Genomic DNA, 22984 nt, shown 5'->3' with positions numbered 1-22984 from the left:
CTTCGGCAAGGCGTGTTTCGGATTTGGGTGCCTTGTCATGCAAGCCACCGTATTTGGTGTTTCATGATGACAGAGCGGAACTTCGGACGAATCCCGCCTTCTTACCAAAGGTAGTGTCATCTTTTCACATCAATCAACCAATAGTAGTTCCTGTGTTGACAGCACAGTCTGGAACTCTGGATGTGGTTCGTGCGTTACGCGTTTATGTAACCCGAACGTCTTCAGTTCGTAAGACGGATACGTTATTTGTTCTCTATGATGCTGCCAAGATGGGTTGGCCAGCATCTAAACAAACTTTATCCAGATGGATAAAACTGACCATACGCCAGGCTTACCTTCATGCTAGGTTACAACCGCCTACGTCAGTAACCGCTCATTCCACACGTTCTGTGGGAACTTCATGGGCAGCTGGTCGTGGGGCTTCTGCGACGCAGCTTTGCCGGGCGGCTACATGGTCTTCAGTGCACACGTTTGTGCGCTTTTACAAGTTTGATACTTTTGCGGCATCAGCATCTAGCTTTGGCCGCCTAGTGTTACAAGTGCCAAACTGCTCTCCCGCCCACGGGGGAAGCTTTGGTACGTCCCAAGAGTACTCCAGTGACCCCTAGTGGATGAAAAAGAAAATAGGATTTTGGTACTTACCAGGTAAATCCTTTTCTTTGAATCCATAGGGGTCACTGGACGCCCACCCAGAGCAGTTTACTTATTTGGGGTTAGTTCTGAGGATCTTATGGTAACACATTTTCACCGACTGGTTCAAGTTACAAGTGCTGGTTAGGGTGTCAACTGTTAGTTGTCAGTAACGTTATGGGTTAACTTCGTTATTGTCAGTTATGTTATATGTAATACTCCATTATTAACCTCTCTTAATTCCTGTTCGGCTCAGTAAAAAACACTGAGTAAGTGCTCAGGGATATGGAGGGGTGGAGTGTTACTAAATTTAAATATTCAGTGCTGTGTTCCTACGGAAGCCCGTCCATATCCCAAGAGTACTCCAGTGACCCCTATGGATTCAAAGAAAAGGATTTACCTGGTAAGTACCAAAATCCTATTTTATAGGTTATGTAGCACTACTGGAGTGCCATCTCTACTATTTTTTTTGTTTTTTGTTTTTTTCTTGTATCCAGGAATCCTGTTCATGTGGCTGGGGTAACGTCTTCTCCTGATGCAGAACTAGATTTTATTTTGGCATCAATACTATTCTAGGTCATATAGGAAAATATCTGATGTGCACACACTGTACAGGTGACAGCACAATAGTGGAAGCTGTGGATAACTCCACACACCATGTGATCTGGGTGTTCCTGCTGATTGCTTTGTGTCAAATAGTCCTTGTTTTCTTCAACTGAGATCTGACTGCATCCGTTCCTTTTTACTGCAGTGTGTTGTAGGCGGCAGCCGTTCATAGTGATGGCTGTTTTTAAGTTCTATTCCAAACTACATTCAATTATTCAACATATTATATTGCAAAGGCCTATATTCATATGAACTGGCAGCAATACTCGTACTTGGACTACAAAGTATTTACCAATGTACATGGCCTATGGTCATGATTTCCAGTCTATGTGTGCCCAATCTGTGTCTGGATGATCAGCTGTATGTAAAGCATCACTCCTCTGAGCGGTCCCTCAGCCCCAGCAGCCGGATCATATGCAGCTATGTGGTGGTGTTGCTTTCCCCCTTCTTCATGCACTATGGAGTGTGCACGAGGTATCGGGAGACTGGCTGTTGTGCCACGCTCATCTGACACACCCGCCAGCACACGGGCACACTGGTTCATTAGTACAGGAAGAAAGCTGTTCACTTCTATACTATGCTGACGTACCAAACTCTGTGTATGGGCTCTGAGGCTGGCTGTGATACCCAGCTGTCTCGTCTGTCGTGTCTGTATCTTATGCCTCCCGTGTATCTCGGTCTCATGTTTTCTCTTCTGTCTCCTGTGCCTTTCTTCATGTGTGTCTCATGCGTTTCTGTCCTTTTGTGTGTGTGTGTCTCTATTTCTCTATCGTCCTAAGTGGATGCTGGGGTTCCTGAAAGGACCATGGGGAATAGCGGCTCCGCAGGAGACAGGGCACAAAAAAGTAAAGCTTTACTAGGTCAGGTGGTGTGCACTGGCTCCTCCCCCTATGACCCTCCTCCAGACTCCAGTTAGATTTTGTGCCCGAACGAGAAGGGTGCAATCTAGGTGGCTCTCCTAAAGAGCTGCTTAGAGAAAGTTTAGTTTAGGTTTTTTTTTTCTTTACAGTGAGTCCTGCTGGCAACAGGATCACTGCAACGTGGGACTTAGGGGGAAAGTAGTAAACTCACCTGCATGCAGAGTGGATTTGCTGCTTGGCTACTGGACACCATTAGCTCCAGAGGGATCGAACACAGGCCCAGCCGTGGAGTCCGGTCCCGGAGCCGCGCCGCCGACCCCCTTGCAGATGCTGAAGCGTGAAGAGGTCCGGAAACCGGCGGCTGAAGACTCCTCAGTCTTCATAAGGTAGCGCACAGCACTGCAGCTGTGCGCCATTTTCCTCTCAGCACACTTCACTGGGCAGTCACTGAGGGTGCAGAGCGCTGGGGGGGGGCGCTCTGAGAGGCAAATATAAACCTTATACAAGGCTAAAAATACCTCACATATAGCCCATAGGGGCTATATGGAGATATTTAACCCCTGCCTGACTGGAAAAATAGCGGGAGAAGAACCCGCCGAAAAAGGGGCGGGGCCTATCTCCTCAGCACACGGCGCCATTTTCTGTCACAGCTCCGCTGGTCAGAACGGCTCCCAGGTCTCTCCCCTGCACTGCACTACAGAAACAGGGTAAAACAGAGAGGGGGGGCACATTAATGGCTATATATATATATATTAAAGCAGCTATAAGGGAGCACTTAATATAAGGATATCCCTTGTATATATAGCGCTTTGTGGTGTGTGCTGGCAGACTCTCCCTCTGTCTCCCCAAAAGGGCTAGTGGGTCCTGTCTTCATTAGAGCATTCCCTGTGAGTTTGCGGTGTGTGTCGGTACGTGGTGTCGACATGTATGAGGACGATATTGGTGTGGAGGCGGAGCAATTGCCAAATATGCAGATGTCACCCCCCAGGGGGTCGACACCAGAATGGATGCCTTTATTTGTGGAATTACGTGATGGTTTATCTTCCCTTAAACAGTCAGTTGAGGACATGAGGCGGCCGGACAATCAATTAATGCCTGTCCAGGCGCCTCATACACCGTCAGGGGCTGTAAAACGCCCTTTGCCTCAGTCGGTCGACACAGACCCAGACACGGGCACTGATTCCAGTGACGACGGTAGAAATTCAAACGTATTTTCCAGTAGGGACACACGTTATATGATTTTGGCAATGAAGGAGACGTTACATTTAGCTGATACTACAGATACCGTAAAACAGGGTATTATGTATGGTGTGAAAAAACTACAAACAGTTTTTCCTGAATCAGAAGAATTAAATGACGTGTGTGATGAAGCGTGGGTTGCTCCTGATAAAAAGTTGATAATTTCAAAAAAGTTATTGGCATTATACCCTTTCCCGCCAGAGGTTAGGGCGCGCTGGGAAACAACCCCTAAGGTGGACAAGGCGCTCACACGCTTATCCAAACAAGTGGCGTTACCCTCTCCTGAGACGGCCGCACTTAAGGATCCATCAGATAGAAAGATGGAAGTTATTCAAAAGAATATATACACACATGCAGGTGTTATACTACGACCAGCTATAGCAACTGCCTGGATGTGCAGTGCTGGAGTAGTTTGGTCAGAATCCCTGATTGAAAATATTGATACCCTAGATAGGGACAATGTTTTACTGTCGTTAGAACAAATAAAGGATGCATTTATCTATATGCGCGATGCACAGAGGGATATTTGCACACTGGCATCTCGGGTGAGTGCTATGTCCATTTCAGCCAGAAGAGCCTTATGGACACGACAGTGGACAGGCGATGCGGATTCAAAACGTCACATGGAGGTTTTGCCGTATAAAGGGGAGGAGTTATTTGGAGTTGGTCTATCAGACTTGGTGGCCACGGCTACTGCCGGGAAATCCACTTTTTTACCTCAAGTCACTCCCCAACAGAGAAAGGCACCGACCTTTCAACCGCAGCCTTTTCGCTCCTACAAAAATAAGAGAGCAAAGGGCTTGTCGTACCTGCCACGAGGCAGAGGAAGAGGGAAGAGACACCAACAGGCAGCTCCTTCCCAGGAACAGAAGCCCTCCCCGGCTCCTGCAAAAACCTCAGCATGACGCTGGGGCCTCTCAAGCGGACTCGGGGACAGTGGGGGGCCGTCTCAAAAATTACAGCGCGCAGTGGGCTCACTCGCAGGTAGACCCCTGGATCCTGCAGATAATATCTCAGGGGTACAGGTTGGAATTAGAGACGGATCCTCCTCATCGTTTCCTGAAGTCTGCCTTACCAACCGTCTCTTCCGAAAGGGAGAGGGTGTTGGAAGCCATTCACAAGCTGTACGCTCAGCAGGTGATAGTCAAAGTACCCCTATTACAACAAGGAAAGGGGTATTATTCCACTCTATTTGTGGTACCGAAGCCGGATGGCTCGGTAAGGCCTATTCTAAATCTGAAGTCCTTGAACCTCTACATAAAAAAGTTCAAGTTCAAGATGGAGTCACTCAGAGCAGTGATAGCGAACCTGGAAGAAGGGGACTTTATGGTATCCTTGGACATCAAGGATGCGTATCTACACGTTCCGATTTACCCCGCACACCAGGGGTACCTCAGGTTCATTGTTCAAAACTGTCACTATCAGTTTCAGACGCTGCCGTTCGGATTGTCCACGGCGCCTCGGGTCTTTACCAAGGTAATGGCCGAGATGATGATTCTTCTTCGAAGAAAAGGCGTATTAGTTATCCCATACTTGGACGATCTCCTAATAAGGGCAAGGTCCAGAGAACAGCTGGAGACAGCTTTAGCACTATCTCAAGAGGTGCTAAGACAACACGGGTGGATTCTGAATATTCCAAAATCCCATTTAATCCCGACAACTCGTCTGCTGTTCCTAGGAATGATTCTGGACACGGTTCAGAAAAAGGTTTTCCTTCCAGAGGAAAAAGCCAAGGAGTTATCCGATCTGGTCAGGAACCTCCTAAAACCAGGAAAAGTGTCAGTACATCAATGCACAAGAGTCCTGGGAAAAATGGTGGCTTCTTACGAAGCAATTCCATTCGGCAGATTCCATGCAAGAATATTCCAAAGGGATCTGTTGGACAAATGGTCAGGGTCGCATCTGCAGATGCGCCTGCGAATAACCCTGTCACCAAAGACAAGGGTGTCACTTCTGTGGTGGTTGCAGAAGGCTCACCTATTAGAAGGCCGCAGATTCGGCATTCAGGATTGGATCCTGGTGACCACGGACGCCAGCCTGAGAGGCTGGGGAGCAGTCACACAAGGAAGAAACTTCCAGGGAGTATGGACGAGTCTGGAAAAGTCTCTTCACATAAACATTCTGGAACTAAGAGCAATCTACAATGCTCTAAGCCAGGCGGAACTTCTCCTGCAAGGAAAGCCGGTGTTGATTCAGTCGGACAACATCACGGCGGTCGCCCATGTAAACAGGCAGGGCGGCACAAGAAGCAGGAGTGCAATGGCAGAAGCTGCCAAGATTCTTCGCTGGGCGGAGAATCACGTGATAGCACTGTCAGCAGTGTTCATCCCGGGCGTGGACAACTGGGAAGCAGACTTCCTCAGCAGACACGATCTTCATCCGGGAGAGTGGGGTCTACATCCAGAAGTCTTCAACATGTTAATAGACCGTTGGGAAAGACCAATTGTAGACATGATGGCGTCTCGCCTCAACAAGAAACTGGACAAATATTGCGCCAGGTCAAGAGATCCACAGGCAATAGCTGTGGACGCACTGGTAACTCCTTGGGTGTACCAGTCAGTGTATGTGTTTCCTCCTCTGCCGCTCATACCAAAGGTATTGAAGATCATACGGCAAAGAAGAGTAAGAACAATACTAGTGGTTCCGGATTGGCCGAGAAGGACTTGGTATCCGAAACTTCAAGAGATGCTCACGGACGAACCGTGGCCTCTACCTCTGAGAAGGGACCTGCTACAGCAGGGTCCCTGTCTTTTTCAAGACTTACCGCGGCTGCGTTTGACGGCATGGCGGTTGAACGCCAGATCCTAAAAGGGAAAGGCATTCCAGAAGAAGTCATTCCTACCTTGATTAAGGCACGGAAGGAAGTCACCGTGAAACATTATCACCGCATTTGGCGAAAATATGTAGCGTGGTGCGAGGATCGGAGGGTTCCGACGGAGGAATTCCAACTGGGTCGTTTCCTACATTTCCTGCAATCAGGATTATCTATGGGTCTCAAATTGGGATCCATTAAGGTTCAAATTTCGGCCCTGTCAATATTCTTCCAAAAAGAATTGGCCTCTGTCCCTGAGGTCCAGACTTTTGTCAAGGGAGTACTGCATATACAGCCTCCTGTGGTGCCTCCGGTGGCACCGTGGGATCTAAATGTAGTTTTAGATTTCCTCAAATCCCATTGGTTTGAACCATTGAAAAAGGTGGATTTGAAATATCTCACATTGAAAGTGACTATGTTACTAGCCCTGGCCTCTGCCAGGAGAGTATCTGAATTGGCGGCTTTATCTTATAAAAGTCCTTATCTAATCTTCCATTCGGATAGGGCAGAACTGCGGACTCGTCCGCATTTTCTCCCTAAAGTGGTATCAGCATTTCATCTGAACCAACCTATTGTGGTGCCTGCGGCCACTAGCGACTTGGAGGACTCCAAGTTGTTGGACGTTGTCAGAGCCTTAAAAATATACATTTCAAGGACGGCTGGAGTCAGAAAATCTGACTCGCTGTTTATATTGTATGCACCCAACAAGTTGGGCGCACCTGCTTCTAAGCAGTCGATTGCTCGTTGGATTTGTAACACAATTCAACTTGCACATTCTGTGGCAGGCCTGCCACAGCCTAAAACTGTAAAAGCCCACTCCACAAGGAAGGTGGGCTCATCTTGGGCGGCTGCCCGAGGGGTCTCGGCATTACAACTCTGCCGAGCAGCTACGTGGTCGGGGGAGAACACGTTTGTAAAATTTTACAAATTTGATACCCTGGCAAAGGAGGACCTGGAGTTCTCTCATTCGGTGCTGCAGAGTCATCCGCACTCTCCCGCCCGTTTGGGAGCTTTGGTATAATCCCCATGGTCCTTTCAGGAACCCCAGCATCCACTTAGGACGATAGAGAAAATAAGAATTTACTTACCGATAATTCTATTTCTCGGAGTCCGTAGTGGATGCTGGGCGCCCATCCCAAGTGCGGATTATCTGCAATACTTGTACATAGTTATTGTTAACTAATTCGGGTTATTGTTAAGGAGCCATCTTTAAGAGGCCCTTTCTGTTGTCATACTGTTAACTGGGTTTAGATCACAAGTTGTACGGTGTGATTGGTGTGGCTGGTATGAGTCTTACCCGGGATTCAAAATGCCTCCCTTATTGTGTATGCTCGTCCGGGCACAGTACCTAACTGGAGTCTGGAGGAGGGTCATAGGGGGAGGAGCCAGTGCACACCACCTGACCTAGTAAAGCTTTACTTTTTTGTGCCCTGTCTCCTGCGGAGCCGCTATTCCCCATGGTCCTTTCAGGAACCCCAGCATCCACTACGGACTCCGAGAAATAGAATTATCGGTAAGTAAATTCTTATTTTATCCCTGGCATTTACAAACACTACAGGCCATGTGGGTGGATTCCGTGTTTTTGACCTAGAATTTCCTCTCTCTGCAGAGCTCATCATCCCGGTACACACGAATCTCCAAGACCAGCGCTCGGGGCCCAAGATCTAAAGAGGTGAGCAGATGGGAGGGGGGGGGGGGGGGGGGTGTTAAATGGAAGCTGATGTGAGAAGGTGACCTGTAACTCTCACCAGCACCCTGCGGAAGGTAGCTCTGTTACAAACAGATAGGGGTTTGTTTAGGGTTAGGAGCAAATCCAATGGAAGTTGTAAATGTGCACCTAGACAAAACTTGTGATGAGGAGTGAAACCCAAGAGTCTGGGGGATGGTTTATTACGCAGGGAGAATACTGGATGCATTTGCTGGATACAGGGCAGAGATATGCACACCTATAGAGAGGCATACAGATACGGGGCAGTTATACGCATGTAGAGGGAGGTATACAGATATGGGGTAGTTATACGCATGTAGAGGGAGGCATACAGATACGGGGCAGTTATACACATGTAGAGGGAGGCATACAGATATCGGGCAGTTATACACATGTAGAGGGAGGCATACAGATACGGGGCAGTTATACACATGTAAAGGGAGGCATACAGATATCGGGCAGTTATACACATGTAGAGGGAGGCATACAGATATCGGGCAGCCTCCCTCTACATGTATATAACTGCCCGATATCTGTATGCCTCCCTCTACATGTGTATAACTGCCCGATATCTGTATGCCTCCCTCTACATGTGTATAATACAGATATGGGGCAGTTATACACATGTAGAGGGAGGCATACAGATACGGGGCAGTTATATACGTGTAGAGGGAGGCATACAGATACGGGGTAGTTATATACGTGTAGAGGGAGGCATACAGATACGGGGCAGTTATATACGTGTAGAGGGAGGCATACAGATATCGGGCAGTTATACACGTGTAGAGGGAGGCATACAGATACGGGGCAGTTATACACATGTAGAGGGAGGCATACAGATACAGGGCAGTTATATACGTGTAGAGGGAGGCATACAGATACGGGGCAGTTATACACATGTAGAGGGAGGCATACAGATACGGGGCAGTTATACACATGTAGAGGGAGGCATACAGATACGGGGCAGTTATATACATGTAGAGGGAGGCATACAGATATGGGGCAGTTATACACGTGTAGAGGGAGGTATACAGATACGGGGCAGTTATATACATGTAGAGTGAGGCATACAGATACGGGGCACTTATATACATGTAGAGGGAGGCATACAGATATAGGGCAGTTATACGCATGTAGAGGGAGGTATACAGATACGGGGCAGTTATACGCATGTAGAGGGAGGCATACAGATACGGGGCAGTTATACACGTGTAGAGGGAGGCATACAGATATCGGGCAGTTATACACATGTAGAGGGAGGCATACAGATATCGGGCAGTTATACACATGTAGAGGGAGGCATACAGATATCGGGCAGTTATATACATGTAGAGGGAGGCATACAGATATGGGGCAGTTATACACGTGTAGAGGGAGGCATACAGATACGGGGCAGTTATATACGTGTAGAGGGAGGCATACAGATACGGGGCAGTTATATACGTGTATAGGGAGGCATACAGATACGGGGCAGTTATATACGTGTAGAGGGAGGCATACAGATATCGGGCAGTTATACACGTGTAGAGGGAGGCATACAGATATGGGGCAGTTATACGCATGTAGAGGGAGGCATACAGATATGGGGCAGTTATACGCATGTAGAGGGAGGCATACAGATACGGGGCAGTTATACGCATGTAGAGGGAGGCATACAGATACGGGGCAGTTATACACATGTAGAGGGAGGCATACAGATACGGGGCAGTTATATACATGTAGAGGGAGGCATACAGATATGGGGCAGTTATACACGTGTAGAGGGAGGTATACAGATACGGGGCAGTTATATACATGTAGAGTGAGGCATACAGATACGGGGCACTTATATACATGTAGAGGGAGGCATACAGATATAGGGCAGTTATACGCATGTAGAGGGAGGTATACAGATACGGGGCAGTTATACGCATGTAGAGGGAGGCATACAGATACGGGGCAGTTATACACGTGTAGAGGGAGGCATACAGATACGGGGCAGTTATATACATGTAGAGGGAGGAATACAGATATGGGGCAGTTATATATGTGTAGAGGGAGGTATACAGTTACGGGGCAGTTATACGCATGTAGAGGGAGGCATACAGGACGGTTTCATCTCGATACTGTGTATTAGAGTTGATCTAGGATGCACTCTAAATTTCTGCGACTTTTTTAAACTCCCCCTCTCACCTGCAGCACACTGCATATTTACATGATGTACATAGTAGTGTCTTATGTATATTATATATTGTTATACATTATTATATTTGGAGTCTTACTGAGTTAATTACTACACATGACAGACTGCACACTTTGGTCTGATTTAGTGTCTTTTGGCGCAGAGTAATCATCTTTTTTTTTTTGTAATCTTTTTTTTCTTCTTTTTTTTCTAGTGTCTTATGTAGGGCAAATCCAGGTTATTTTTTGCAATATAATTGTGCAAAAGAAGGCTTTGGATATTTTAATTACCATTACAGCTCCACTGGTTCCATTTGTTTTATAGACCTGCTGTACCTTTTTACCTATGAACGGTTAAGATTGTGAGAGATTGCAAATAAGTAGTACTTTGTTTCAATGAACTTTGAAATACATAAAAGTTTCCCCTCACACTAGGTAGAGGAACTACAGATCCCAGGATCCTTAGCCTTGGCTTTGTCTGGTCAGAAGTGGGCGGCTTGCTTGTCTGGTGAGAATTCCCTCTTGTTTCTGGCTAAATATTTTGTTTCCTTTGCCCTGCACAGGATGACGATGAGTCTTTTCCATTCAATCTGGATGAGTTTGTTACGGTTGATGAAATTGTAGAGGAGCACGGAGATTCCAAGAGCCGGCTGGAAGGAGAGCCAAAACCCTCACATGTGTCCGGTACCCCCAGAAAAGGGAAAAGGAGAGAAAATGACCCCATTTCCTCAGACAACAAAAAATCCAGAGTGATGAGCACAGATTCACAGGAGCTCTCCTTTGTCACAATAGATGAAGTTGGGGATGAGGAAGATAACATGGCGTCAGAATCTACTCCTGGCCCAACAGCCTCTTCATTGGTAACTGTGGATAAAGTCCATGCAAAGGATCGTGCACCCCGCAGTAAGAAAGATGCCCAGATGTTAATGACCTTAGATGAGATAAGTGATGAGGAAGAAGCCCAGGAACCTACCACAGGCCTACGTTCTTCAGCTCTACCAGAGATCTTGGCCAAAGATCAGCTTGTGACTCTTGACGAGATCAGTGGTGAAGACGAAGAGCAGACTTCTGCTACAGAGCCATTGAATGTGGCCACCCAGCTGCTCCAGGACACTGAGCTCAAAGTTGAGGACAACGGTGAAGAGCCTATATTAGAAGGTGTACCTGTAGATTTCGAGGTCCCTCACGCAGACTACAGCCCGGGCAACCACACAAAACAGCACCTCCTCACCCTGGACGAGGAGGATGAGGATGATGAGTTCTTGGGGGATATTGAAAACCGCTTCTTTACTGTGGATGAAGTAGGCGAAGAGGAGGAAGAATCTGATGTGAAAGTCAAGGAGGCCAAAAAGTCCAAAACGAGCACCACCAATAAATCTGCTCAAAGCGGGAATAAAACAAGCAGCAAATCCGCAGATTCCAGTATATCACCAGGTCTGTAGTACGCTTGCAAGTCAGCCGTGTTGTCCACCTTTTGAACGCGTCTGATAACAAAATACCGCTATCCATTGTGACAGCCGTGCTTTCAGCTTCCTCCAGTAACGGGGCATCATCACAGCTGCCAATACCTCCAGTCTAAGACCCCTAACAATGTAATACTGCTCCCTCTAGTGGTGAAAGCTTACAGAGGTTTATTTCAGATACTGCACCTGAAGTGTCTCCTTGTTCTGTAATGCAGAGAATTGTTTACATGTCATGGTTGTAGGTGACTGGCACTGTAATACATTTCACCTTGTCCTTACAAATCAGACTCCCGACAGTCAAGCTATAATTGTCAGCTCACTGGGTAAATGCACTATGCAGTCATGTTGCCGTAAGTTACCAGGAAGATGAACGGTGTGTCTGATGTCCGCACCTGGCCCCTCATCAGATAATTAGCCACTACTGGCTTATTTGAGCTTTGTGTTAGAATCCATGTATGAATAGCTGGGAGATGTCCCCTTCACTCAGAATTACTCTTGCCACCAGGTACCACGTATCTCTAAAGCTGGGTAAACACTAGGTGATGTGTCATCAGATCCGTCACAAAAGGCTGACACATCGTCCAGTGTTGTACCCACTGCTGCAGGCTCCCGCAGTTCGTTTGCCGGGCAGCACATTGTAATGCAGCCGTGAACGATGTATCCCGCAGCGGCACGCTATATTGTACGGGATGGCCAATGTATTGTTACATTTGCTGTCCCGGTGGCTAGGTACACACATGGCTAAGCGTGTACCCAGCTTTAGGTGTTGTATACTTCCTAGTGGATTTATGAATTGTTTCTATTGAGGTTTGTTCCTGATCCTCTCTTTTGTTCTATTAATAGCCACGAATGCGCGGAGGGGCAGGCCACGTAAACGGCCTTTTCCCGCCGAAGGGGACAAGCAATCATCCCAGCAGACCAGTAAAGTTACAGAGTCGGAGAAGACCCCCATAAAGTCTAAAGGCAGCCAGGGTCCGGCAGGAACAATAGAGGGCAGCACCACTCCCAGCACACAGAGATCTGACGCTGGTAAACGTCATTATCCTCACTCTACCTTATTCTGTAACCGTTACCGTCATAGCTCCGGCATATTACTCCGTGCTTGACCGTTTATTCTATCATTCACATCACACCCTACCCCTGATACCATTGTCATTAGCGAACCCCACAAAACTATAGTGTATTGTGTGGGAGTATATCACACCTCAATAAATTGTCTGGAAGTGCTCCCAGGGGGGGGGGGGGGGGGAGGGGGGGGGATACTATGACTGTGGGGGAGAAGGCAAACATGGTACTGAGCTTAAATAGCTCTGCAAGCATGTCTACCTAGTTTCTGTGATGGTGAGACTAATCCTACAGGACTACAGTCCGAAGTGGCCTATATGTATCAAACTATTCTGCTTGCCTAATAAGCTGTAAAGCGGAGATATATTGGATATATTTCCTACTTTGCAACAGCACTTTCAGCAGCCGTCCACATAGTTTAATAGTTTTCTCTGGGGACAGCTATTTAACTCCAAAGCGCCGAAAAGTTTCATCTTGTGGAACTTGCTTGGTTGTACCTAATGCCCATGTTCATTGTTAGACCACTGGCTGCCGGGGGATCTTGTGATGCCTCTCCGTTGCGCTGGAGTGACTGTAGATAGGTAGTTGCACACCTGGTTATAGACCCGAAAGTAAACGCGATCACTTCCTTAATCATTGCTCGGGTGACCTCTCATCGGAGTCCATCCCCCAGTGACTTGTCATTGGTAAATACCCCCCAAAATAATTGTTCCCTTATTTCAGTTTTTCATAAATATGCCCCTTGATCACATAAGTGTTCTACGTTCACCCCTTAATCTCTACATTAGCCAGATACTAAAGGAAAATGTGCCACATTTCTGTACTAACACACTGCCCCGTCCACAAACGTTTCTGCTTATGTATTGGCGGTCCTTTCCTGCCCACACATCGTCTTGGCTTCTCGTGCACTGTGCATAGTCCGGTTCTCTGTAGGAGACGTCACTGCAGCTCCCACACGTTGGGCTATCAGATCCTGTTTTCTTTGTTCACTTAGCCCATGTAAAATAAAGCTGCCCAGATAATGTATGTGGACTGTCTTGGTGACGCTGAATTTCTTTGTCCTTGTTTTTGTTTTAGGAGATGGGAAATCTAAAAGTTCTGAGATGTTAGCGAAGAAGAAGAAAATGGCATCTCCTGGTACGGCGGGAACTAAACTGGCCCCTTCTAAACCTAGTGTTCCAACAGGTGAGAATATGCTGAGAGGGCAATTTACTGACATTGCTGAAATGCACAACGAAAGCAAATTTGCATCTGTTAAGCCATGTTGGTGAGAGCCTGCTGCAAATTCTTACCACTCCTGCTGTGGGTACTACAAAGCCCAGCATATCCTGCCTGCCAAAGAGTGGAGAGCAGAATTGCCGGTCTCTGGTATGATGAGGAAAAGCTCCCCTTACGTTGTGTGAAATATAAACTTTTATTAAATACAGTGTCTGTCTGCGAGATGCTGCCAGCAGGTCAGGGTTTCTGACTTCATGTCTAGGATGGGGCACAAAGCAGGAATGTAGCAGTGTTTTGTTTTACAGCTGTTCTTTTATTTATCTTTCATCCATCTGGGGGACGCTGCGCACTTGATGGTTTAGAGTGTGTGGGAAAGGAGTTTGACACAGAACCTATAGAAACTCTCTCCTTCCCCCTCTAACCCCTCCCATATCCAGCCTGACTAACATTTATCTCAAGTTTTTTTTTTTTTAAGGTGAATACTTAGAGTGGGACAAGTTAGTTAGAGATTTCCCACTTTGTGCAGCCTCTGGGGAAGCCACCATGCTGTGGTCACTGGGGCTCCCTTTATCCGCACAGGTGACCAGAGGCTTTGACAGGATGGTTCTTGAATCCAGCATTCTAAGAACTAAAGGTTTATCGGCCAGTGGTGAGAATTATGCTTCAGTCTAGGAAACCAGTCGCCTCTCAAATTTATCAGAGTATGGCGTGTCTACATTGCTTGGTGTGAAAGATGTAGGTTGTCGCCGGATTTTTCTTTATCATCCACTAGGGGTCACTGGAGTACTCTTGGGATATGGACGGGCGGAGCCGAACAAAGGCACTGAATATTCAAATTTAGGACTCCCCCCCCCCCCCCCCCCCCCCCCCCCCTCCATATCCCCAAGTACCTCAGTGTACTTTGCCAGTGTTTTTTCGGTGCTCACAGATGAACATCGGCTTGTGGCAATGGCCACTTTTCAGATTTTTATTTTTATTTTTATTTTTAATTTTTACACTGCCCGTCTCAGTTTATGGAAAAACATGGGTCCGGGATGGTGTCGCTGCAAGGCAGCGGATGGCGTGTCGGTCCTCACAAAGAGCACCCTCACAGCCACAGGCGCTATAGACAAGCGCATGGCGTGTCGGTCCTCACAAAGAGCACCCTCACAGCCACAGGCAGCCATTGTCTCCTTTAAACTGAACGGAGCTTACAGAAAGAAGATCCGTTACAGCCAGGATAAGACAAAGAGCTGGAAGGAGCTTACACTTACAGAAGCTCCGTCACAGCCAAGATGAGGCTGAAACGGAGCTTGCAGAGAGAAGAGAAGGCGGCACAAGGTATGAGTGTCAGGGCGGTCAGCTCACGCTGCCGCCCTGCTGTGTGTGTGTTATGCTGTAGAAATGACATAGCCGCTGAGCACGTGAACTACACGCCGCTGAAGGTCTTGCTGAACGATGCGCAGAGCGGCCGCACGTCACTCAGACGTTGGCCGCTCTCACTGCGCTGATGGCCCGGTACGAGAATCTCCGTGCGCTGTACTAAGAGAGCGGCCGCACGTCACTCAGACGCCGGCCGCTCTCACTGCTCTGAGGGCACGGCACCGCTAGACGCTACCGCCATTCTCCTGGGCTGAACTAAGTAGAGCGGCCGCACGTCACTCAGACGCCGGCCGCTCTCACTGCTCTGCTGCGGCACCGTTACACGCCGCCGACATTCTCCGGGAGCTCAACTAAGAGAGCGGCCGCACGTCACTCAGACGCCGGCCGCTCTCACTGCTTTCATGGCCCGGCACCGCTACACGCCGCCGAGACAGTGGCCGCACGTCACTAAAGGACGCAGGCCACTTTTCCAAAGACACACCGCAGACACAGGGAGACTGTGTACTGCTGTAGGAAGCAGCTGCCGGACGGCTCCCCGGCGCTAGATCAGGCTCTCCTGCTCTCCCTGCTCCCGATCTCCGTACGCTGCAGGTAAGGGATGCAGGGGGGGGGGGGGAATAATACCCATAGCAGCAGCAAAGGCTGCATGGGTTCAAAATACACAAGCAGCGCAGCACGTTAACAGCACGTTTTATATATATAAATATAATGAAGCTTTTGCTGGCAATAATATCAGTATGAACTGTGATTATAGGTGTAAACACTTTGTATATATATATAATATATATATGAGGCTTTGGCTGGCAATAGGTTATCAGTGGCATAACCTATTACACGTTTAACCATGTTTTCTGTTATTTTTGGTTACAGTTGCATAAATACACTGCAGGCAGTGCTCATATTATTTGAATACATATATTTTACTGTATCCTATGTATAATAGGCTATTAAGCATAATAACTGTATAATAGGCTATTAAGCCTATATTAAAACTGCAGCAGGTACCCTGTACTATGATTTTCTGGGAAAGCATGGCATGACGGCCATTTTAATCATTGCTGGTTTTCCAGTTATAATTCCAGACCATACACCTCTACTCCACAAGGAGGCGCAGGGGTGTTAGTGGGAATTTTTTTTTTAGTTCAAGATAATTCTGGAACATTCCTGCCCTACATCTTTAAGCCACCAGAAGGCGCAGGGGTGTTAGTAGGAATTTGGTTCGGGTTTCATGCCCATGTGAACTGCTTTTCACATAAAGACTTTGGTTTCCTAATAAATATGCTGTTCAGCAATAACATATATATATAGATATATATGCCATATAATAATCGTGCAAGTGTCTGTCTGTTGCCTATTATGATGTCTGTCTACATAGCGAATAAGGCTCTAGTGCAGACTAAAAATGTTAACATTGGCAATTCAAATTAAAACAGCGGTAATCGGAGTCTCAGAATAACTCCGCCAGCGCTAACAAAAGACAATCTTTCCAAAGTGACAATTTTCCTTTGGGTACCAGAGTGTTTATTTCACTAGTCTTATAATTTAATGCACGATTCTATGTCAAATCTCACACCGATAACTACAAGTGAGCAGGGTACATTAGTCCAGCACTCAGATAGTGCGGGGTTTTAGACAACCATACATAATAGTTTCCAAAAGGACGCGATCCGCCATTGGTATATGCGTTTCTGTCAAACATTATAAAAACCACAGATACATTTGGGTCACTAGAATCTATCTATGGAACCATGCCGATCACGGTTAAAAGAAGCTGCAGAGTATATCTGTAAAGCTTTTGCTAACGCCGGTTATTTTCAAATTGTCGCTAGTTAAGCGCGACAAGCCCAGAGCTTGTTTGCTCCTAAATTGGATATATGTGTAACGACATTTTATCCCTTTACGATATTCTGCCATTAGCGCATACAATATACTTGTAACAGCGTTTTATTCTTTTATAAACATCAGTCACGTCTTGTAACGACAGGACGTTACAGTCAGCAAGCCAGTGGTTTGATGACCTCTTTTACATTTGTGGAAGTGCGTCTTTTCAGGTTACATTTGCGAGGTTTCATGACTTCAACTCATATATGTCTCAGCTATTTACAGCTTAGAGTACAAAACTGCTTCTGGCGAACGGTTTGGCAGGTTGTCATTTAGTCTTTGCTGGGTTATAAACCAGTCAATAGTACGCCAACAGAGTCAAAATGACTTATTCCCGTCTGTTTGAGCAAAATCAAACAGCTCCGTTGCAATATCAATCAGCAAGTCATTTACTACAGTTAGAAAATGAAAATGGATTTTCTGCAGTTAGTTTTTGCTTATTGCAGCCACAAAATTGTATAATTGCATTTGATCTTCACAATGCGTATTTACCCAGTCCGGTTTCTTCATCACAGGTTCTAGCGTTTGCAAATCGCCACAACCATTAACCATTTCATTTATACCGTTGCTTATCGCTGCCGGTATTTACCAAAGTGATGTTGGAATAATCGCTCATCTCACATAAGAACTATGTATCAACAAAGTTCCTCTATCTTGCGCTACTAAGGTATACTGCGGTAGCAGATTAAGTTCGAAAACAATCACATCTAAGTCGGTCTAAACGATGTCAATTCCTAGGTAAGATTATAAATACGGTAAATCAAAGACTTTTACCTACTACACCAGCAAGAACAAAGGTACACGCACATTAGCGGTACATTGGTGTATTCACTTATTAAGAATAAAGATGTGTTTTCAATCGCGTTTCTCACAGAGGGACAAGGGTGCGTATACTCTGGACGACAGTCACAGAGAGTCAGGATTTGTAGTTAAAATCAACGCAAAGGTTCTAAAACACGACAGATTGCTGTCAATAAATGTCCTAGAACTCTGTGCATTTTACAATGCAATAGATAAATGTCCTAGAACTCTGTGCATTTTACAATGCAATAAATAATTCGTTTTCAGTCTGTCCAGGGATAGACTCTGGGTTCTCTTCAGAACGAATAAATCTTTCGCTTTTTACTAAAGATTTCTGTAGACAGGAACAACCGTGAGTTTCATGTAATTTTGTTTTTTCATGCCTAGCTCACGCTGCCCTTAAGCAGTCAAACAAAGCAACGGCAGTTGCATACACAACAACCAGTGAAAACCAAGAAGCCGCATGGCAATGCGGCAGGTAACTCAAATCTTCAATGGCTCAGAACGCCATTATGTGAAAATGTCAAGACATCAATCCGTGAGTGGACATTTGTTAGACAAAAGATCTCACCCGTCAGGGTTTGGATCTTGAAAACTGGACATTAAATCCAGAGGTGTTTCATATGTGAGTCCACAGAAGGCGGTTACCCCAAGTATACATAATGGCATCTCGCCACAATTACAAAAGCTCAGTATATGTACATCACATTCATGGGGTCATTCAGCATCGTGTATCTGGCTCCACCATTTTCCGCTTCTCTCTTCGTTGCCAAAACGGATCAGAAGACAGTTCGTCACAGTCATACTGGTGGTATCTCATGGGTTTCGGAGAAGTTTGCTTCTCGAATTTTCAAGTAATACTTGCACACGATCTTGCCCCGCTCATAATACGGCCAACCTGTTACATCACGGAACGTTCTTTTACCCATAGTTACCTATGTACCTATTATCTATGTACCGCAGCTGCGGTTGACGGGGTGAGAGTTCAGGCCTCTCTCTTAAAAAATAGAGAATTACAGTATCGGTTATACCAACCATGTTACGAAATAGTAAGCCGCTTAAGGCAGCTCATAATTAAAAAATTTCGTGTGCTTACATAGGTTGTAAACCTCGGAAGTTTCCAACATCATACTTCAAGTACCCGTATTCTGTTAAACGGGATGGGATGGAAAACTGCGTTCATCTGCACTAAGAGTGCAGGTATCTGTGTGGTAAACTTATTTTCAAAGCGTTTGCCTCTATTTACGTCTGTAAACATCTTTCTACAAGGTGTCACCAAAGTTCAGACTCTATTTATCCCACCTACAGCGCCAGGCGATTTGAGGTTGGGTTCAGATTTCTTAGTTTTCATATTTTGGAATCCTTTCAACAAATGGGAATTAAGTTTCATATTTTTGAACCCGTACAACAAATGGGTATTAAGTTCTCACTTTGGAAAACATTTTTCTTCTAGCCTTGGCTTCGCCAAGGGTGCTTCGGCAAGGATTTTGTTTTCATATTTGGGTGCCTTGTATTCCAAGCCACCGTATTTGAGTTTTCTCATTACAAAGCAGATCTTCCGACAAAATCCGCTTTCGTATTCTTCACATCAATATACCAATAGTGGTTCCTGTGGGGACAGCACATTCTAAAATTCTGAATGTGGTACACGCGTTACGCGTTTATATATGTAGTACGTGATATGAATACGTTGTTTGTTCTATATGATACTGCAAACTGGGGTTAGCCAGTTTCTCAGCAGATTTTATCCAGTTGGATAATAATGACTACAAGTCAGGCTTACTTAAGGCTAAGTTACAATCGCCTACGTCAGTAATAGCATCCCACAGGTTCTGTGGGAATGTCACACCCAGCGGGTCGTGGAGCGTCTACGACGCGGCTACATAGCCTTTAGTGCACCACGTTTGTGCACGTTTACACGTTATGAATGGTGGCGCCATCAGCATTTAGCTTTGGCTGCCTACTGTTACAAGTATCAAACAGCTCTCCCGCCCACGAGGGAAGCTTTGGTACGTCCCAAGAGTACTCCAGTGACCCCTAGTGGATGATAAAGAAAATAGGATTTTGGTACTTACCAGGTAAATCCTTTTCTTTTTCATCCACTAGGGGTCACTGGAGTACTCTTGGGATATGGACGGGCTTCCGTAGGAACACAGCACTGAATATTTAAATTTAGTAACACTCCACCCCTCCATATCCCCGAGCACTTACTCAGTGTTTTTTCTGTGCTGCACGTGGCAACACATGCTTAGCTGAAGTCAGAAGAAAGTTTTATTTTTCATTTTTATTTTTATTTTTTCTACTGTTTGACACATCCCTGTCCCCCTTCCAAAAGGCAGGGTCAGGGATAGTGCAGCTGCTGATTGCAGCACGGGCGTGTCGGGCCTCTCTGAAAGAGCTCCCTCACAGCCCTCACATCCTCCTGCACTGGCTGGCCGGCGCTTACTGAAAAGCCCCGTCTGAGCCTCCGCACGTCTGCAGGAGTGAGGTATGTGAAACGGGGCGGTCAGCTCCCGCTGCCGCCCCGACGTATGGGGACATAGTGCTGGGTGACGGCAAGTGGCAGAGCGGCTCTCCCCTCTCAGCCTCCGGCATCTTCCCGCTCAGGCGCCCGCCCATTCCGGCCCGCTCAGAACCTCCGTGCAGGCACGCGGCTCTCTCCACTCAGACGCCCGCACGTTCGGCACGGACCTCCGTGCAGGCACGCGGCTCTCTCCACTCAGACGCCCGCACGTTCGGCACGGACCTCCGTGCAGGCGCCGCGGCTCTCCCCACTCAGACGCCCGCACGTTCGGCACAGACCTCCGTGCAGGCGCAGCGGCTCTCCCCACGCAGGCGCCCGCACGGTCGGCACAGACCTCCGTGCAGGCGCCGCGGCTCTCCCCGCTCAGGTACCCGCCCGTTAGGCCACAGCCTCCGGCCAGGCACCTCGGAACAGCAGCGCTACCTGGGTAGCTGACACGCTATATATAGGAGCCCACCGCTGGGACACACGAGGCACATAGCGCTCTACGATACCCGCTGGGGGCCCACACGCTGCGCTGCCGCTGTAATAAGATAAACAGCCATTACAGGGGGGACATATCAGTGAAATACTGCAGCAGCAGAGGGATTATTACAGTATAATCAGTGAATGCAGCACTGTGATTATATGTATAAGTAGAGCAGGGCAGCCATTTTTAACAGCTTCCTGTGTCTTCCTCTGTGATTCCAGAACGTTCCTGTCCTACATCTCTTCTCCACCGGAGGCGCAGGGGTGTTCGTGGGAATTTGGGATCAAATTTCATAGTACTGGCCACGTGTATTGCACTGGGCCAGATATATATATACAGAGCCACCTTATTGCTATTTTACTGAGCCGTGCAGGTGTCTGTGTTTTGTGTATTGTATTGTCTGTCGCCATAATGAGTAAGACACCAGCAAAAACTAAAAAGCATATTTGCAAAGTATGTGGCAGTGTGTTACCGGATGGATCTACCACATGTAACGTATGTTTTGTGGATTCCGTTCAGAATACCATTTCTGCTCCGGTTTTGCAACCAATTTCATCACCGGACCCTCCGTGGGGTATGTTAGTAAATGTACTGGAGAAATTTCAGACAGAAATGACCGCTGCTCGTCTGGAGCGAGAAACGCTAAGAGCTGAGTCTAGGGTGAGACCGCCAGAACTACCGGAGGCGTCTCAGCCTTGCGTAGGGTCCAAATCCATTTTGGGCAAACGGGATAATTTTCATATGTCTTATGATTTTCCAGTGTCTGCTATGTTGCAGTCTGACGATTCCATCCCAGACCTCACGGAACACGATGAGGGGGAGGAGGGCGAAGTGGAGTCAGACGGCGAGGATGTTAACAGTTCCGGCATTGATGATCTCATCAGAGCGGTACGGCAGTCGCTAAGGTTTCCTGAAGCTGAGCAGCCTCTCACCAATGATCAGGTCATATTTACTAAACGACGGAAGACGCCAGTAAGTTTTCCTGTGTCGGATTCTCTAAATCAGATGTTAGTAGAATCCAGACAGAATCCAGATAAACGGTTTTCTATACCTCGCAGATTTAAGTCTAGTTATCCGTTTCCAGAATCGGTAACGGGTACATGGGAGAATCCACCAATAGTTGATTCTTCAGTGTCAAAGCTTACCAAGAAATTAACCATACCAGTGCCATCAGCTACTACGCTTAAAGATCCGTCAGATCGTAAGATAGAAACTATGCTTAAATCCATGTATGTAGCAGCAGGTGTGATGCTAAGACCTGGATTGGTTGGCATTTGGGTCACTAAGGCGCTCATAATATGGCTTACAGAACTCAAATCGGCTTTACATGACGAAAACCTGATAATTCAGGTGAATCAAATGATTGAGGCTGTAGAGTATCTCTGTACAGCGTCTACTGACGTCTGTCAGCTCACTTCTCGTATTTCATCTTCGCTAGTTACGGCACGAAGAGCACTCTACCTGCGTACTTATCAAGCGGAGGCAGAGGTCAAACGAAGTATAGAGGCGTTGCCTTACGATGGCAAGAAGTTGTTTGGTCCAGAATTGGACGCATGGATTAAGGAGGCTACGGGAGGTAAGTCTGTGTTCTTACCATTGCCTCCACCTGCGCCAAGAAGAAGGTACGCTGGACCTTCGTTCAAATCCTTTAGACCTCAGCCCTTTCGAGGACGTGGCAGAGGATCCGCCACGCCAGCTAGACGTGGTCGAGGACGTGGTTTCCGTCAAACCAACACAACTCGCCAAGACGCTAAGGTTACCGACAAGCCAGTGGCATGACGGGTTACCAGCCCATCTCGGATCTCCAATTGTGGGAGCACGCCTTCACACGTTCCATGGGGCGTGGTTCCACACGTCCGCGGAGGGCTGGATTCGCAATTTAGTGTTAAAAGGTTACAAAATAGAGTTCGACTGTCTTCCGCCTCTGCGGTTTTTCAAGACAGGTTTGCCTCTGTCGGACGACAAGAGGACAGTTTTGCAAATTGCCATTCAGTCCTTACTGGATTCGGCAGTGTTGATTCCGGTCCCTGTACACCAACAGGGTCAGGGTTATTATTCAAGTCTATTTGTGGTCCCGAAGCCGGATGGCTCAGTCAGACCAATATTGAACTTAAAGGGCCTCAATCAGTACGTAACTTACTACAGATTCAAAATGGAGTCTCTACGGTCGGTGATTGCGGGGTTAG

The 22984-nt window shown here is 47.0% G+C and overlaps 1 protein-coding gene and 1 non-coding gene across 5 annotated transcripts in view; both read left to right on the top strand.

The window, feature by feature from the left end:
* ZNF638 (zinc finger protein 638) overlaps positions 1 to 22984 on the top strand; it is a 350552-nt gene that overhangs the window by 309451 nt on the left and 18117 nt on the right. For all 4 annotated transcript variants that reach the window (XM_063925292.1, XM_063925291.1, XM_063925294.1 and 1 more), the window contains exons 20-23: positions 7757 to 7819; positions 10579 to 11449; positions 12322 to 12507; positions 13621 to 13728. In XM_063925292.1, the coding sequence (XP_063781362.1) occupies positions 7757 to 7819; positions 10579 to 11449; positions 12322 to 12507; positions 13621 to 13728 (1228 nt within the window). The remainder of the gene's footprint in view (positions 1 to 7756; positions 7820 to 10578; positions 11450 to 12321; positions 12508 to 13620; positions 13729 to 22984) is intronic.
* LOC134932339 (U5 spliceosomal RNA) lies at positions 18086 to 18201 on the top strand. The gene has a single exon (XR_010179311.1). It is a non-coding gene; the product is annotated as a U5 spliceosomal RNA (small nuclear RNA).

Source organism: Pseudophryne corroboree, chromosome 1 (genome assembly GCF_028390025.1).
Source record: "Pseudophryne corroboree isolate aPseCor3 chromosome 1, aPseCor3.hap2, whole genome shotgun sequence".
Taxonomy (NCBI): domain Eukaryota; kingdom Metazoa; phylum Chordata; class Amphibia; order Anura; family Myobatrachidae; genus Pseudophryne; species Pseudophryne corroboree.
The sequence above is the reverse complement of the archived record's forward strand: the minus strand, read 5'-3'. Positions and strand labels throughout refer to the sequence as shown.